The 19203-nt window shown below is 38.2% G+C and overlaps 1 protein-coding gene across 6 annotated transcripts in view; it reads left to right on the top strand.

The window, feature by feature from the left end:
- The window catches only part of LRRC49 (leucine rich repeat containing 49), a 232375-nt gene that overhangs the window by 30101 nt on the left and 183071 nt on the right, over positions 1-19203 (top strand). For all 6 annotated transcript variants that reach the window (XM_077123900.1, XM_077123902.1, XM_077123899.1 and 3 more), the window contains one exon: positions 4579-4722. In XM_077123900.1, coding sequence (XP_076980015.1) covers positions 4579-4722 — 144 coding nt within the window. The remainder of the gene's footprint in view (positions 1-4578; positions 4723-19203) is intronic.

Raw genomic sequence — 19203 nt, 5'->3', positions numbered from 1 at the left:
GTGGAGGAATGATGAGAGATGAGGATCGAGAGCTAGGCAAAGGATATATCCTGGAGGACTTTGTATGCTATGTTAAGAAATTTTCTTGTTTTTACAACTATTCATAACTACAAGTAAAATATTTTATGGTAGCAATATTTTTCTTAAGTTTATTGAAAAATGTATAAGTGAGAAATAATAAATATATTTATGTAGTTTTTCATCTCTTCATATACCTTTAGAAATTCATGGATATTACTCAAGATCTTCCAGAGCACTTGATCATTGAGCAGTGTGGCATTTGATCCTGTATATTGTGTGTAGGCTTTATTTATCAACCGACTATCATGTTAATGGAAAAATGCCCCATCATTAGTTGATATGTTTTACATGTCTTATAATTTCCACATATGTTTGTGATATTCCCATTATTAAACCTTTGTACCATATAAATTATTTTTCAATGTTCTGCTCCTATAAGAAGAATGTTTTAAATGAAAATATGGGTCTTGTTTCAAAATATCTAAAGTAAGTAAAAATTTGGAATACTTCAAAGTGAAGACAATCTTAGGAAGTCTTAGGTTCTTAAAAAAAGTCAGAAGATAGACTAAACATGAAACGATGGGCTATTCTAAAAAATTAGCATAAGATAGTAAAAGAAAATTGGATGAATGTTGTGTTTTGAATTTACTTCTATTAGAAATAAAAATGCTATATTTATCATTGTGAAATTAAATGTAATTGGCTTATGGATGGGTAAACATTTTTAGGAATGATGATGGTGTTCAGAAAATATACTGGGAAATTGAAGGAGATGGAGGAGGTGAAACTGGAAATTTAGAACACTTTAACTAGTGGCAATTCAGGTTCATTTTAAACCTGAACTTTAAAATGAAGGGGATAATATATTTTTTTAAGTATCTTTTGATAGACATCTTATTTCTAAGAAAGATCATGTTTCTAACTTTTGGTAGAAACATGAAGATTTAGTAATTGATTCTATATGAGTAGTGGGGATTTCAGAGGGGACAGGGAGATTGACTCTCAACTTCTAACTAGATTTTGTGTTGATCTACCAGCCTTTGTTCTCTTGGTGAATGTTTGCTTTAATATGGACACAGATATGTTTCAAGAACTATCTTTTCTTTTAGTGACATCTTTTCCTTCAGTGAGAGCTGGCATTTACTGTGTGATTGCTTGCCTGAAAGCAGACATTTGCCTTTTAAGTACTGCTAGTTAGGGAGTTTGTCTTTATTCAGGCAGATCTGTCTGGGTTACTGTTATACACACAGAACAATGTGGGAGTATTCCATTTTCCTAGCTGTGTTAAGAAGCCCTGAAGCCTATCGTGGGATGCTTTTTCTGATCAGTGTGACCAGAAAAACTCGTTGGGCTTTCCAATATTCACATCATCTCTTCTTGCTTTGAAGTTTGTTAACCAATAAAGAACCATGCTTTCACCTTATGCTATCCTTTGCTGGAATCTTCTATCAGCTGCTCTGCGTGTGTGACTTTGTCATAGCTGCAACCAGTAACAGACTTTATTCCTCAGAGATGTTACACATGATTCTGGCTTGATTATAAACTAAGAAGCAAGGGCACTATCCATAGTGTTCCTTTTTTTTTTTTTTTTTTTTTTTTTTTAATTATAGATTGATCCTATGTACTAGAATTAGCAGTGTTTCCTTTCAGAGTTGCCAAATGCATTCTCATTGTAAGGCCCACCATGATCATACTGAATTGTAGAAGGGTAGTTTTCTTAAAAAAAAAAAATGCCCAGGACTATTAACAGAAGAGGGAAGACATTCTAGGTAGGTGATAAAACCAATTGTACCCCTTCAATCTATAAATCTGTATCTTTCTTGAGCTCAGGGAAGTTTAGACTTTTATATATGTAAAAATATACAAAATATACTATATTGTATATTGTATATTTTATAAATGTATATATAATATAAAATATATATTTTATAAAATATATGTATACAATAAAATATATATTTCAGAAACTATATATATATTTATTCAGATAAATTTCAGATACAAATTTATATATGTAAAACTTTTTCTAAGTGCCTATTTTGCTTTTTACTGATTCTATACATTTAAAATTTTATCACTATAAAACAGTTTGGAAATTTCTCAAAGAGTTAAACATGTAAAGTGGCCGTATGACTCAACAATTCTGCTCATAAGTGTGTGTGTATGTGTGTGTGTGTGTGTGTGTGTATGTATGTATGTATGTATCTATCTATCTATCTATCTATCTATCCAAAAGAATTGTAAACAGGGACTCAAACAGTTCCTTGTATGAATATGTTCATAGCACCATTATTCATAATAGCCATAAGGACACCAAGTGTCCATCAACAGATGAATGGATAAACAAATGTGGCATGCACATATAGTGGAATATTATTCAATCAAAAAAGAATGAAGTTCTGAAACATGCCATACCATAGATGAACCTGGAAAACATTATGCTGAGTGAAATAAGCGAGACATACAATTTCATTTATATGAAATATCTAGAATGAACAAATTAATTGGGACAGAAAGTAGATTAGAGATTACCAGGGAGAGGGGGAGAATCAGGAGTTATTGCTTAATGGTTATAGTTTCTGTTTGGGGTGATGAAAAATTTTGGAAATTGTGGTGATGGTTGAACAACATTGTGAATATAAATTAATGCCACTGAATTGTATGCTTAATAATGGTTAAAATGGGAAGTTCTATTTTACACATATTTTACCACAACAAAAAACTCTATCACTTATTTAATTTTAAAAATGTTTTTCTCCGTGTCTTCTTTTACATTCTGTCAATCTGCAAATACTTATAATCTTGTTTCTTCTTTTCCAGTTTTTATGTAATTTAGATTCGTTTCTCATTAAACTAAAAATCTTAGAACAAGTTTTAAAACATGGTCAGTTACCTTTGTATATTTTTGAATTTACATTATGCATACTTAGGTTCCTCTTCTGGAATCTAGATGATGTTTGTTCAAAGTTAGTGAAGGTCCGAATGACAACATTATAAATCTAACAAAGAGTTCTTATAGGAGCTTCTGCTTTCTAGTATTAATTCTCTTATGGTATTGTGCTAATTTTTATAAAAGCCAATTTAAGATAAAAAAGTTTCAAATAATACTGTGATGGCCATACAGATAATCTCATTAATCTCCAATGATAGAATTCATTTTTTAAATCTTCAGAAATAAGTATTATGTATGTGACTCCATTGTTAATTAAATAGATTCTTTTAAGAGGTTGATGAATTCCCTCACAAGGACCCCTACTTATGTGTCATGCAGAAATTCATCTTATTGTACTAAGCTTGCTATATTAAAACTGGTAGGGGACGGGGTGCAAGGGTAGTTCAGTGGTAGAATTCTTGCCTGCCATGTGGGAGGCCCAGGTTCTATTCCCACTCCATGCACTTCCCAAAAAACAAACGAACAAGCAAAACCAAACAAAAAACAAACTAAAAAATTCGACAAATGGTGCTGCAATAACAGGATACTCACATGAAAAAATAATGAAATGTGACCCTGCCATATAGTATACAAAAAAAATAAAAATAAAAAATGAAATTGGTCAGGGGGTGGTGTGCGAGGTTTGTTCAGTGATAGAATTTCCACCTGCCATGTGGGAGGCCTGGGTTCGATTCCTGGTGCATGCACTTCCCAAAACAAACAAGCAAGCAAACAAACAAAAACCAAACAAACAAAACAATCACAAATGGTGCTGTAATAAGGGGATACGCACATGGAAATAAAATGAAATGTGACCCCTGCCATACAGCATACAAAACAAACAGACAGACAAACTGGTGGGGCCTAAAATTGTGTTGCACTCTGTTCACTTCATGATGTTGTAGCTTTTATTTCTCCTCACCTTAGAATACAACTCAAACTCCTCTGCTACAGTTCAATGCTTATATACAAGCACATACTATATGATTCAAGTTCTCTTGTTCTCAACAGTTAATGTCTACCATATTGCACCATGACTAAACATTGTCCCTCTCCTCTCTTAAACCCTTCCGTTAATTAAAAAAAAAAAAATCCTCCCCCCCTTCACTGGATCTTTTCCAGTCCAAATCTGAACTACTCTCAGGATTATGAAGTGTAAACGGAACTAAGAAGAGCAACTTGGAATTATTCCTTTTCCTTCCCTTTTATCACAGAGCGCAGACTTGCTTGATCAAAACATTGTGAGTTATGCCTTTGGGTCACAGCAGGTTTCTATTTAGCAGGTAGTTATACATTTCTTGCAGACTTCACGGGGCCTGGCACAATGTTGGGTACTTAGAAGAGGCCCCAAATGATGTGCTAATTGATTATTTGAGAAAATTTACTTCAAATATTCATCATCGTCAAATGTTTAAATGTCCCTTGAGTTAATTTTCACAAATTTAATGACTTCATATTATCTGTCATATGTACAACATAGGAAATTGGAAATAGATTTTTTAATGTCTTTATATTGACATGTCACTGAATCTAGTGACTTTGAATATTTTTATTTTTTGGGTATTCAAAACATGCATATCTGAAATTTATCCCCATTAATCATTCCTCACCATTGTTTTCAACAGATCACCTTAATTGAAAATGTCAGTCATTTATGTGATTTGAGAGTTTTGAATCTTGCAAGGAACCTTTTAAGTCATGTTGATAATCTTAATGGACTTGACTCGCTAACTGAACTTAACTTGCGACATAATCAAATCACTTTTGTGGTGAGTATTAAAATGGAATAGATATGTATCTTCTGGCTTTTATTTTAAGGAAAGTGAAATAAATGTTATATCATTGCTTTATGAAAAGTAAGACTCTAAGGTCATTTAGGTTTACTTCTAAATTTAGATCATGGATATAATTTATTCAGCTTTATAATATTTTGATTTAGGAAATGTTAATGTGTTTGTTATTTTAAAGGATAAATATAAAATTAGAAACAGAACTAAAGTATTATCAATCAATGAACTAGCTTGTGTATATGAATACTGGATCCTTTCCTGTTTTGTCCTGCTCATAGAGTTTATAAGAAAGAAGGTTATTGGTGACTGAAAGTTAAGGAATTGTTACACCAAGAGGGAAAAGGCACAGAGGAGAGAGGTTGAAGTTGTGAAGACATGGTAAATATCAGATTTTTAGTAGTTTTTATAGAGGCAACTTCATGTAGTAGGAAGAGCCTTGCACAGGGACTCAGAGGCCTCATTCTTATCTCAGTTTCACCTGTCATTAACTGTATGACCTTGGAGAAATCACTTTAACTCTCTGGACCTTATTTTGCTTGTCTCTGAAATGGGAGAATTGGGTTAGCTTACCTCTAGGGTCCTTTTTGGCTTGCTGACTCTGAAAAAAGACATGAAGATGATAGAGATCTGACATGTAAGGAGGAGAATCTGAGTTAACATTGTGGTGGCAAAACTACAGAAAGGGGACTCTGGAACGCTGAAGACAAATTTCGTTAGATGTATAGTTTTTCCTAACTTTAGACTGACAAGTATTTTGTACTTGTGTATGTGTAAAGAGTACTAGAAATATAGCTCCTCAGTTGTATGATAGGATACAGACCAACAAGGCTTCTAATGATTTATAAAAGCGTTATTTGTTCTTTTAACAACTTTTCTTTGTTTAACAGCTGTAGCAAAAGCTGCATTGGGTCCTCCCTGCGTGCCATTTAAGCACTTTTAAAGGCACAATATAACTCTTAATTCTTTCAAGACATTGAGTTCCTTCGTAATGAATTAAGTACACTGTTAAGTAGTTCACATATCCCTAAACCTTATATATAGATTGGTTTAATTTTGAAGTTTTTCCAGGAAATCTGAGCTCAGTAATGCATATGTCTTCCAAGAGGTTGGGATAATTTCAGAATTTTCTCCAAGACATGGATTTATTCCAGGACCTCTAAATTCTGTCAGGCCCTCTCCAAATTGGATTTAAACATTGGAACTGGTCTGTTTATTTTAAAAGACATCCAGATTGGGTTAATCTGTTATGTTTCTGAATCTTCAGGAACTGCTCAGGGCTCAGTCTGTCCTCAGGACACTGGGTCTGGTAAGAATCCAAAAAGCTTTGGTGGAATGGGGAACAGAAATCTATTGGCCCCAGCAGATTTCTGTCTATATTTTGGCTTTCACTCAGAAAGTGCTTATCCAGGAAATTGCTTACTGAATTTCCTATTGAGTATTATGTCTATTCATTGCTGTTATAGCTTAGGCAGCAGTAATTATTTTATGGAAAAAGAAATTGTATTAATTTCTATATTACAAAGATTTAATAAAAAGTGTCATGCATATCAATTTTGGGGAATTGGGAATATACTGTATAAGGATCCAAGATATATTTTTCATTATCTCTACTTTTCTCCAGTGTCAGTTATTGTATTTATTCTTTTGCTTTTTTCCCTTTCATTGTTTTGATTTTCCCAATGTCTGGTAATCCTTAAGTGAAGGACTGTATTAAGGTACTGGCTTGGATCTCCTGTGTGGTTGAATAGGCCTTTTTAACCATAAGACTTTACTTTTGGGATTGGAAAGACTTTAGTTTCTTATGTCCAGGGTGAAACTTTTCTTGCTGGTTCTATTGTAGCAGTTATTAATCATCTTCAAAGATAAAAACACCCACACTCTTTACCCTCCCTTGATAAATGTTCCCTTCTGTGTAAAAAATAGATTGTGAAGCTTCAGCTGAGGGTTTCTGCAGTCAGCATCTCTATACGTGTGTGTGTGTGAGTGTATATGCATATGGCAGGGGTGGGAGTGGGATGGAAATGGGGTGGTGTATTAGTTTGTTAAGCTGCCAGAATGCAATATACCAGAAATGGAGCAGCTTTTAAAAAGGCAATCCAGGTTTACAGTTCTCATGCTGAGAATGTTCAAGCTAAGGCCCCCAGAGAAAGATACCTTAATTCGAGAAAGACTGATGGGTCAGGAACACCTCTGTCAGCTGGAAAGACATGTCGCTGGCACCTGCTGCTCCCTTACTCCTGGGCTCTGTTGCAAGCTGCGGGTTCCTCAGCTTGCTTCTCCAGGGTTGGTCTTTGTGCCGGTCTGAATCTGTGGTGGACCCCAGTGTCCGCGACTTCTCGCTCAGCGTCAAGCCCCCGGCCGGCGGGTGAGACAATGAGGAGAGACAGAGAGACGCAGACAAATCCGCGCTGGTGAGAAACACAGATCCAAGACACGTAGCAGTTGTAAGCACAGACCTTTACTGGAGTTAAGCTTGCATTCTCTGTTACAGGTTCCGCGCGGGACAGAATACCCCGCGGGGGAACAACCTCTATGCGGCCGTCAGGCACGGCTCCCTGTGGGTCGTCTCCACCCACCCTGTCCGGGTAACCTCTTATATACTGTGCCCAAACCCAATAGGTTAGTGCCACGTATACAGAGGTGATTGGAAGATAGGGTTGGTGGGCGTGTGCGTCATTTGCGGAAGCAGGATGTGAGCGCCATCTTGGCTCACTCAATGGGCGGGGGGAACTCTAGAGCAGGCTGCAGCGTGTCCACTAGGCCAAACCCGGAAAGCGGCTCTCTACATCTCCCCCTTTTTGTTTTTATAAGAGGCATGGTCCGTAGACCGTATTCTTGTACCCAGTGTCTCTATTGATGATGGTGCTCCCGTGGGCCTGAGTGGCTCACAACATAGTTTGGTGCTTTGGGGAGTCTGGACTAGGCTCGCGTCATCACACGACGGAGCCTCTGGCACCGACCAGAATGCTCACCTCATATAGAGACCGGAGAGTCCGTGAACTGGATACCACGTGACTCCTCCCTGCAGTGCTTCGCCTCGCAACTGGGTCAAGCGGGGATTATGAGAGCGACAGCCAGGGCATAGGAAACGCTGCGGAGGCCTCGGTGCAATGGCTAGAGCCAAGCCCAGTCTGGCCAGGACTGCGGCCGCAGCTCCACCGTCGAGGCGGCTAGGCGCGCAAAATTAACAGCCTCTGGTGCCTAGCTAAACACGGGTAGTGGCCAGGGAGCCTGCAACAAACCTTGCTGACAAGAGCTTTGCCCCAGGTGATTCAGACGGGCTATCTATCGAGGAGGGACGCACACCCACATTTGACTGGGAAAACATAGCTAACATGGTAGAAACACGTAGTTGCTGCTGTGTCTGGAACAAGCGTTCTAACAAACATTTAACAGTGACTAAGCCCACTAATAGTCCCACTGCCACGAGAATCCAAGTAGTCAAATTGGGCCAAGAGAACCATGAGGTGACTCGGTTCCACAGACTTTGTACAGTCTCGCCCAGTTTGGAAAGGTCGAAGGCAACGGGGGTTATTAAAACTGGTCCCCCTTCTAAACAATCGAAGGGTGACCGGCGCTTTCGTTGCTATCTCGTCAGTCGCCGCCGTCATCAGCAGAGTTGGAGGCCTGATCTGATGGTTCAGGTTGAAGGCTTGTTGGTTTTTTAGGCAACAGCTCCGTGGCCTCCTCGGGCGATGTCACGGTTCTCACCAGTCTTTCCGGAACCCACACTGGTTGACGTCCTGGCTCCTGGGGAAAAACACAAACAGAGCCTCTGGCCCAGCTGAGCACTGGGTCAGGGCCTTGCCATTGTCCTGACAGGACATCCTTCCAACGGACTAGACCTCTATGTGGAGGACTCGGAGTAGTGTGCTGAAGAGCAGGTGTCATTCCTAGTGCATTTTCATTTAAAAAATTATATGTAAATAAGGCTACAGACAGTTGAGCCTTCGGGGACAGGCCGTGACCTATTCCCCCTTTCTGTTTCTTTAGTAAGTCTTTGATGTCTAAGATGAAAATAGACCAATGCTCTGGCAGAGCTGAGAGAAGGGGCAACCCCATCTGAACAGGTCCTAAGGACTCCATGCAATTATTAATGGCTCTTAAATCATGTAACAATCTCCATCTGCCTGATTTTTTTTTTTATGACAAATACGGGTGTGTTCCAAGGCGATGTGGAGGGAATGATATGGCTCTCTTTTAGCTGTATAGACACTAGAGTATGCAATGCTGACAGCTTTTCTTTTGGTAAGGGCCACTGAGGCACCCACACCGGGGTACTGGTCTTCCACTTTAGTTTTATAGGTGTGGGTGGGAGTCTCCCCTCAGTGGCCCCTAGGAAAAACCCAGGCCTAGTCTATCAGAATTGGAGACAGCTTGTATAGGCCTTGCGCGCCCCTGCAATGAGGCTCCTAAGCCTTTGCCGGGGACATATCCCATTCCTTTTAACAAGCACTTAGAAGTTGGAGAGCAGCCACTGTAATTACCTGATTCGGCCACCAGAGGGAGCCCGTGGTGAGGGTTTTTGGCGAGATCACCAAAACCATTCACCGGAAGCCGCCGCGCCCCTGCAGCAGACGCTGGCGGGGCGGAAGGCTGCGTGGGTGAGACAGGGGGCCTCCCCCAATCGATCAGCGGAGGCGCGTCTGCACCCTCGGTCTCATTACTATCTGACTCCGAGTCAGAGTCGTCCGAACTAACGTCTGACTCTGGCGGCTTGCAAGTTGGCGGCTCACTCTTACAGGAGCCGTCTGCAGACGAAACTGACTGAGTTTCTTGGAGCGCGTGCCGTGCCTGCAGCAGGGCGGAAGACGGACTTAGGCCTGCAGCATTCTCCGCCTCAGGGCAAGCACGGACGGTTTCCCAGATAGGGACCAGGATCGGGTCCATACAAAGGCCCGTCCGGCGCGCCCGTTCTATGTCATTACCAAGTTTTAACCAAGAAGGCAGACTAAGGCTCCCGGAGTGGGCGAACCAAGGTGCAAAAGCAGCAACATCGTCTAAGAACCGCAGGAGGGAACTCTTCCTAACCGAGATACCCCACTGCTTCAAAAGGGTCTTTAAAGGAGCTAACAAAGGTGAACTTCCTGACTGCCCCATGCTTGCAGTCGGCACTGTACTTTAATCAATCGGGGAGCTCTCCCGATTCACTGGGGCTACCTGAACGCCCACAGCCCTTAACTCTCACGTAATAGGAAGTACTCACCTTCTCGCGGTGATCAAGCGCGGGAAGTCCGCTGCGAGCTCAGGATGCGCGTCCCCGGCCGGCGGGTGAGACAATGAGGAGAGACAGAGAGACGCAGACAAATCCGCGCTGGTGAGAAACACAGATCCAAGACACGTAGCAGTTGTAAGCACAGACCTTTACTGGAGTTAAGCTTGCATTCTCTGTTACAGGTTCCGCGCGGGACAGAATACCCCGCGGGGGAACAACCTCTATGCAGCCGTCAGGCACGGCTCCCTGTGGGTCGTCTCCACCCACCCTGTCCGGGTAACCTCTTATATACTGTGCCCAAACCCAATAGGTTAGTGCCACGTATACAGAGGTGATTGGAAGATAGGGTTGGTGGGCGTGTGCGTCATTTGCGGAAGCAGGATGTGAGCGCCATCTTGGCTCACTCGATGGGCGGGGGGAACTCTAGAGCAGGCTGCAGCGTGTCCACTAGGCCAAACCCGGAAAGCGGCTCTCTACACCCCAGAAAAGCCATGCCCTTTGATCCTCATTCAATATTGCTGGGTGGGAGCATTTTGATTGTTCCCATGGAGATGTGACCCACCCAATTGTGGGTGGTAACTTTTGATTAGATGAGTTCCATGGAGGTGTGTCTCCACCCACTGAAGGTGGAGTTGCTTGCTGGAATCCTTTAAAAGAGGAAACATTTTGGAGACAGTCCCTTTTTGTAGAGCCACTGGTGAAAGCCAGCAGATGCCATCATGTTCGCCATGTGCCCTTCCAGCTGAGAGAAACGTTGAACTTCATTGGCCTTCTTGAACCAAGGTGTCTTTCCCCAGATGCCTTAAATTGGACATTTCTATAGACTTGTTTTAATTGGGGCATTTTCTCGGCCTTAGAACTGTAAACTAGCAACTCATTAAATTCCCCTTGTTAAAAGCTGTTCCATTTCTGGTATATTGCATTCCGGCAGCTAGCAAACTACAACAGTCTTCTCTCTTGGCTTCCCTTGGCTCTCTTCAGGTTCTGGCTTGCTTAACATCTCATGGGAAGCCACATGGCTGTGTCTGCTAGGCTCTAATTATATCCAAACATCCATGTCTCTGTTCTGTCAGCTCTGAAGTTGCTGTTGGCACTGAGCTTTCTCCAAAATGTCTCCTCTTTTAATGGACTCCAGTAAATCAAGACCCACCTGGAATGGGTGGAATCACGTCTCTGTCTAATTAGAAGGCCACACCCAGGATTGGACACATCTCTGTGGAGATAATCAAGTCAAAAAGTTTCTACCCTACAGTATTGAATCAAGATTAAAAGAAACAGCTGCCCCCACAAGATTGAATCAGGATTAAGACATGGCTTTTCTGGGGTACATAATACTTTCAAACTGGCACAGATGGGTTTATTTATATTCTAAGGACAGCTGTTGAGTAGACTGATCTTTAACCTTTAATCATACACCTACTTTTGAGTAACTGTAGTTGACCACAGTCCACATCTGCTCTTTGTAGTTACTAAATCTGAATGTGGAGTATGGTAGCATTTTATCAGAAAGAATTGCTACATTGCTGTGTTTGCCCTGCAACATTGCTCCTGCCATCTCTGAGCCGCTGTTTTCTGCAATCAGAGTTATCTCCAATAAGATTCTGTACTCTTTCCAGCTTCCTCATATTCATAAAAATTTTGTCTGTTAGTAACTCTCTTGTTTTCACTATTTCCATGGTTTTATTAATTTTAGTGTATTTTTATTGCCACACCCATTTTACCTTGGGAAAGTGACAAAACAAATGTACTGCCTAATTCACCATCTTGAGCCTTTTTTTCTCATGTTCTTTGATGTAGAAGAGTTATTGTATATCTGTCAGTATGTATGTGCATATGTATGTAAATATGTACTGTAGTTAAATTTGCCAATATTTTTCTTGGAAATTTCAAACCAAATATATTTTTAGTTTATATGGCATCATTCCCCTTTAAAAAATTATAAAAAATTTCAAACAGTCATTAAAAAATAGAAAATAATATCACCAACATTTGTATATCCACCATTCAACTTAGGGAATAAAATGACTTAAACATAGTTGAGGTCTCCTTTGTACCCTTCACCATCACATTCTCTACGTTCTTTGCAGCAGTAGCCATGATTCTGAATTTGGTGGTTTTTATTCCCATGCATGTTTGTTTCCTTTTTCACATATATAAATATCCTTAAATAATACATAGTAGTTGTTTTGCATGCTTTTAAGTGTTATATAAGTGGTTTGATATTGTGCATGTCTTGTGGAAGTTGCTTTTTTGACATTATGCTCTTGAGATTTATCCATGTGATACCTTAGCTTTAGTTCATTAACTTTCACTATTATAAGGTATTATAATTTTAAGATTATAATTAAATATTCATTCTTCTATTCCTGGCTAGGCTAATCATACCATTTCTAATTTTTTGTTATTACGGAGTGACACAAAGAACCTTTCAGCATCAGGCTTTTTGAGCATATTTATAACAGTTTCTCTAGGGCATTTCAGACTCTTTTTTACTATAGTCTACAGTAAGAAATAAATTTTACATTGAAATCCAGTTATTACAGACATGTTTTTTGGATATATTATAAATAAGAGAAACTAATGTTCACGAAGCTATACCTACCTTTATTAGGTGCATTCATTCTGATGTATCCTATCCTATTCTATCTCATTAAAAAAGGCTAGTCTCATGAAAAATGTTTGTCTCAACCCAGTAAACTTAGAAATCAATTAATTTCTTGACCAATGAAAAATTGGTCACAATCAGCATTTGAAAAACAACTTGGGAGAAACAGTGCATGGAGTTGGGGTTTTACACATCTTCTATTTTATCAAATACTAGCAATTTTCTCCTGAGATGGTTATACCAAATTACATTTCCATCATCTAAGAGATAGTGTAACTGTACGTTTTTGTCAACATTTGGTACTGTCAGACTCTTAAATTTTTGCCAGTCTTTCTTTCTTACATTTTTATTTTTTATTGATAAATATTGTATGTTTACATACCATGTAATCATCCAAAGTATACAATCAGTGGTTCACAATATCATCATATAGCTGTGTATTTAGCATCACAATTGACTTTTTTTAAACTTTAAAAAATTATATAACATAATATATATATAAAGCAAAGAAAGAAGAAAGCAATAACGTTCAAAGCACTCTTCAACAAGTAGTTACAGGGCAGATCTGAGAGTTTGTTGTGGGCTACCTTTCCATCATCTCAGATTTTTCCTTCTAGTTACTCCAGAACATGGGAGGCAAGAGGGAATATATAGATATTTTTATCATCAAATAGCCTTCTTTTTTGTGTGAAAAATAACATATATACAAAAAGGCAAAAATTTCAAAGCACATTGTAACAATTCGTTTTAGAATAGATTTCCGAGTTTGGTATGGGTTACAATTTCACAATTTTAGGTTTTTACTTCTAGCCGTTCTAAGATACTAAAGATTGACTGAAAGAAATATCAACATAATGATTCAGCAGTCATACTCTTTATTAAACCCTACTTTCTCTGTATAACTCCACCATCTCCTTTGATCTTTCTCTGACTTTTTAGGGGTATTTGGGCTATGCCCATTCTAACTTTTTCATGTTGGAAGGGCCTGTCGATATTATGGGATAGGGGTGGAACTAGTTGATGTCCTGGAGAGGTTGTCCGCTCTGGATTTCAGGACTTAACTGGTCTAGGAACCCATCTGGAGCTTGTAGGTTTCTGGAAATTTACTCAAGTGCATGGAAGATTTATAGAATCTTATATAATGCCCTTGGTGTTCTTTAGGGTTGGCAGGAATGGTTTTGTTTGGGGTTTGGGAAGTTATGAGAGATAGCAATGTTTAACTGAAACATGTGTAAGAGTGTCCTCCAGAGTAGCTTCTGGATTCTATTTGAACTCTCTCAGCCACTGAAACCTTAATTCATATAGGTCTCACTTAATGACTTTCATGCCTTTCTCCATGAATATGTTTTGTATGCCTTTTGTTATATTTCTTCCCAGATATATTATACTTTTTTGTTGCTATTGTAAGTTTTCTTTTTGGTCAGGATTAGTTTTCTTTCTGTTGTTAGTATATGAAAATACTGTTGATTTCAGTTCCTTGTTCTTATATATAGTAACTATACTCTGAATACTTAAATAATTCTAGTAACATGTGAATAGATTATCTTGAGTTTTCTATGTGGGCAGTTACTTTTGAAAATAATAATTTTTTTTCCTCTAATTATTTATTTTAATGTTCTTTACGTTTGACTGAACTAGACTGAACTTCCAGTTTGACTGAATCTCCAGTACAAAGTTGAATAGAGAAATGTAAGTGGGCATCTTTGGAGGCAGGGAAAAATGGTGGCAAAGGGAGGTGTGGATTTTAGTTTGTCCTCTAGAGCAGTTATTAAATAGTCAAGAGCTGTCTGGAACAACTTGTTGGGGGACATCTGTGACTGGACACACATCATATACTGGTGTGGAATGTGTGGAAGGGCTGAGAATACAGCAAAGAACTGTTAAGTAAAGCCTCTGAAATCCAGAAACTGATGCCCCTCCTCTACCAGCATGGTAGGCTCAGTTGGAAACACTTCCCTGTGGGAAAAAGAGGCAGACTATGCTGGGAGTAAGGGAGGGCAGCTCAGCAAGTTCCGATTGCAGTTTTAATTTTCTCAAGTAAAGGAGATAATTCTCTAAAGGGATTATCTTCAAGAAAAGAGGGATTGGGGCCCAGCTCAAGTGGTGATCCTCAATCAGAGAATTCAGACCCCAGGGGCTAAGCCCTAAGCCAACCTTCTATGTCAGCCTCCATCTTAACCAAGTCTCTGCAGATACAGGACAAGCACTACCTGCAGGAAAGGATAGGAAAAGCACAGAGTTAGAAACTTCAATGGAATCTCTGACAACCTGCTGGGCCTCATCCCCAGGGAAACTTGATACTGATTATACCCTCCTCTTGACACATGGGCCTGTCTTGTTTGGTAAAATCTGATTGGGGTTGAACATATCCAAGGAGACCATCCTTAAAAAAAAAAAAACCAAAAGGTTCCATTTACTATGGCAAGAACCAGAAAAACAACAGTTGAAAAATTCTGAATGGTTAAATAGAAACTTTGCTAGAGGTCTAGAATAAGATAGACTGAACGCCAAAAAAGCAGATAGAAAACAAAGCCAACAAACAAGAAAGCCCTAGGTAAAAGAGGGAAAACAACCTCTAGAAGAAAATAATCAAGGAAATCAAATGCCAAAGCACTAACAAAAAATTTTGAATCATACTAGGAAAAATGAAGATATGGCCTAGTCAAGGAAACAAAATAACACTTCACCAAATGAGGTATAGGAGTTGAAACAACTAATTAATGTTCAAGCAAACATATTAAATCAATGCAAAAGTCAAATCAATGAGTTGAGGGAAGGTATGACAAAAGATATGAAAGATATAAAGAAGTAATTGGACAACTATAAAGAAGAACTCAAAAGCTTGAGAAAACAAATGGCAGAACTTATGGGAATGAAAGACACCATAGAAGATGTGAAAAACAGAATGGAGACTTACAACAGCAGGTTTGAAGAGGCAGAAGAGAGGATTAGTAGACTAGATGACAGGACATCTGAATTCCTACACACACACACACACACAAAAACAGATAGGGAAAGGAATGGAAATATATGAACAGTGTCTCAGGAATTAACTGACAACATGAAGCACACAAATGTACATTATGGGTGTCCCAGAAGGGGAAGAGAAGGGAAAAGGGACAGAAAGTATAATGGAGGAAATAATCACTGAAAATTTCACATCTCTTATGAAAGGCATAAAATGACATATCCAAGAAGCACAGCATACCCCAAACAGAATATATCTGCATAGACCTATTCTAACATACTTACTAATCAGATTATTGAATGTCAAAGAAAAAGAGAGAATTTGAAAGCATTATGAGAAAAGTGATCCATCACATTCAAGGGAAATCAGTAAGAAGACTGCAGATTTCTCAGCAGAAACCCTGGAAGCAAGAAGGCAGTGGTACAATATATTTAAGATACTGACGGAGAAAAACTGTCAATGAAGAATTCTATATCTGGCAAAACTATCCTTCAAAATATAGGGAGAATTTAAAATATTTTCAGACAGTTATTGAGAGTTTGTGAATAAGAGAATGCATCTACAAGAAATACTAAAGGAGCACTACAGGCAGGTAGGAAAAGACAGGCAAGAGAGAGAGGTCTGGAGAAGAGTGTAGAAGTGAAGACTATCAGTAAGAGCAAAAGGAGAAGAAAAAGACATGACATATAAAATCCTAAAGACAAAATGATAGAAGAAAGTACTGCCTTTACAGTAATAACACTAAATGTTAATGAACTAAACTCCCCTACCAAGACATGGGGTTGCACAATGGATTGAAAAATAGGACCCATTTATATGCTGTCTGCAAGAGACTCACTTTAGACTCAAGGGGAAAAATAGTTTGATAGTGAAAGTTGGGAAAAGATATTTCATGCAAACAATATCTAGAAAACAGCAAGTGTAGGTATACTAATATCTGACAAATTAGACATAAAATGTAAAAGAGAAAAAGAAGAATGCTATGTATTAATAAAAGGAACAATTCATCAAGAAGCATAACAATCATAAATATTAATGCATGGAGCCCAGAGAGGTACACAGTGACATCACTGAAGGGAGAGGTAGACACCTCTACAATAATAGTTGGAGACTTCAGTACATTCTTCTCATCAATGGATAGAACATATAGACAGAGGATGAATAAGCAAACAGAGATTTTGAACATGATAAAAGAACTAGATTTAATACACATTTACAGAACATTGCACCCCACAAATAAGGATATACTTTTTTCTCAAATGCTCATGCATCATTCTCTAGGATAGACATGTTGCGTCACAAAGCAAGTCTCGGTAAATTTTAAAAGACTGAAATTATACAAAACACCTTCTCAGATCATGATGGAATGTAGTTGGAAATCAATAACAGGTGGAAGGCAGGAAAACTGACAAATACATGGAGGCTAAACAGTGCACTCTTAAACAACCAGTGGATCATAGAGGAAATTACAAGATAAATCAATACCTCAAGGCAAATGAAAATGAAAACACTACATGTTAAACCTTATGGAATGCAGCAAAGGTAGTATATGCATATATTAAAAAAGAAGAAAGAGCAAAAGTCAAGAAATGAACTGTTCACTTGCAGGAACTAGAGAAAGAACAACAAACTAACCCAAAAGCAAACAGAAGGAAAGAAATAACAAAGATTAGAGCAGAAATAAACAAAATTAAGAACATAAAAACAATAGAGAGAATCAGTAAAACCAGAAGTTGGTTCTTTGGGAAAATCAGTAACATCGATGGACCATTGATTAGGCTGGCAATAAAGAAGAGAGAGGATGCAAATAAATTAAATCAGAAATTGGAGAAAGGACATAACTAATGACCCTGCAGAAATAAAGGAGACAATGAGACAATACTATGAGCAACTCTATGCTAATAAACTAGTCAACATAGACGAAAGGGACAATTTCCTAAGAAAGCATGCACAACCAACATGACTTAAGAACAAATAGACAACCTCAGAGTTTCCTAGGCAATGCACCAGAAGTGAAGTAGGGAAAATTCCAAACACCACACAAGAAAGCACCGAAACCTTTTAGAAATGAACAAGCTTTTTATTCCTTTGCAGCAGACTCTGAGGAATTCTATCCAAAGTCTGAGCCCCAAATATCCTTTGTCTCCAGATTATATAGGCTAGCAAGCAGGGCAGGAGTTAAGCATGGAAATGGACCGGGGTGATGCTAAGCAGACCTTGCAGGGTGGGAGTTACCATGGGAATGGACAGGGGCAGTGCTATAAGCTCTGTCTCTTAGCTCATTTCTTTTATCTACAAAGTAAACATTTTGTCTTACTATGCCACCGGCCCTGCACATGCCTGGGCATGACTAGGCAGATGCAGAAGACATTTTGTTTCACTACCTCTTTCAGAAAGCATGTTTTTACACATTCTTGAGAGTATACAAATTCGTGAAGTCATTTTAGTAAGGAAATACAGCAGTAGTACTGGGGCCACTCTTATGAACTACCTCATAACCATATGGCTTTTAAGGTGTGACCATGTGATTATGAAAACATTGTGACTGACATTCTCTTGATCCAGTGTATGGACAAATGAGTAAGGAAAAAAAAGAAGAGACAAAAAATAAATAAATAATAGTGGAGGATGGGGGATGGGAAATCTTGGGTCTTCTTTTTTACTTTTATTTATTTATTTTTTGAGTAATCAAAATGTTCAAAAATTGATTGTGATGATGAATGCACTGCTATAATTGATGATACTGTGAATTCCAGATTGTACATTTTGGATGATTATATGCAAGTAAATATATATCATAATAAAATTGCATGAAAAATAAGAAAGTGGGCATCCTTGACTCATTCCTAATTTTAAAGGAAACATATATCACTAGCTATGTTTGCTTAGATGTCATTTATCAGTCCGAGGAAAGTCCCTTCTTGGTTTACTTAGAGTTTTTATTGTGAATGGGTATTGAATTTTATTAAATGATAGTCTACAATTCTTAGATTGATCATGTGGATCTTTTTCTTCTGTTATCTTTAGTTTGGAAAATAAAATTAAAAGATTTTGTAATGACAACTCATTCTAGCGTTCTTAGTATCTGTATATACATAGGCTGTATTTCATATACATTCCTGTATTTTGCTTCTTAATATTTTATTTACAGTATTTGCATCTGTGTTAAATACATGAGACTGGTCTGCAATTTCTTTTCCTTTTCTTGTTCTTTTTGGGTATCAAAATCATTTTAGCCTCAAAATAAAATTGGGAGCAGTCCCAATTTTGGCATTCTTGGTTCCCCTATTTTGATTCCATATTCTGTATCAACCTCAATTTATGTGAGGCAAAGATTATCTGTTCCTTATTTGTCAAAATTTATCTGTAAAATAATCTGGGAAGGTTTTAAACTCTGATTTACTTATAATAGTGGGTGCCAATTTTAATTTGTTTCCTTTCTTCTAAGGTTACTTTTTTTCCTGCTGTGTGTGTTCTTATCTCTCTTGTTTCCTCTATTTTCTTTCTAAACTTTTGTGTTTGATGGTTAATACATTAGTTTTTTTTTATTTTTAATATATGTATTACGACTATAAATTTCCTTCTAAGACCATATCAACTTTTTCACATTTTGAAATGTAGTATTTTTATTCCCATGTAATTCTAAGAATTTTCTAAATTCCATTATTATTT

This window comes from Tamandua tetradactyla, chromosome 12 (genome assembly GCF_023851605.1).
Source record: "Tamandua tetradactyla isolate mTamTet1 chromosome 12, mTamTet1.pri, whole genome shotgun sequence".
In the NCBI taxonomy this organism is placed as follows: Eukaryota; Metazoa; Chordata; class Mammalia; order Pilosa; family Myrmecophagidae; genus Tamandua; species Tamandua tetradactyla.
The sequence above is the reverse complement of the archived record's forward strand: the minus strand, read 5'-3'. Positions and strand labels throughout refer to the sequence as shown.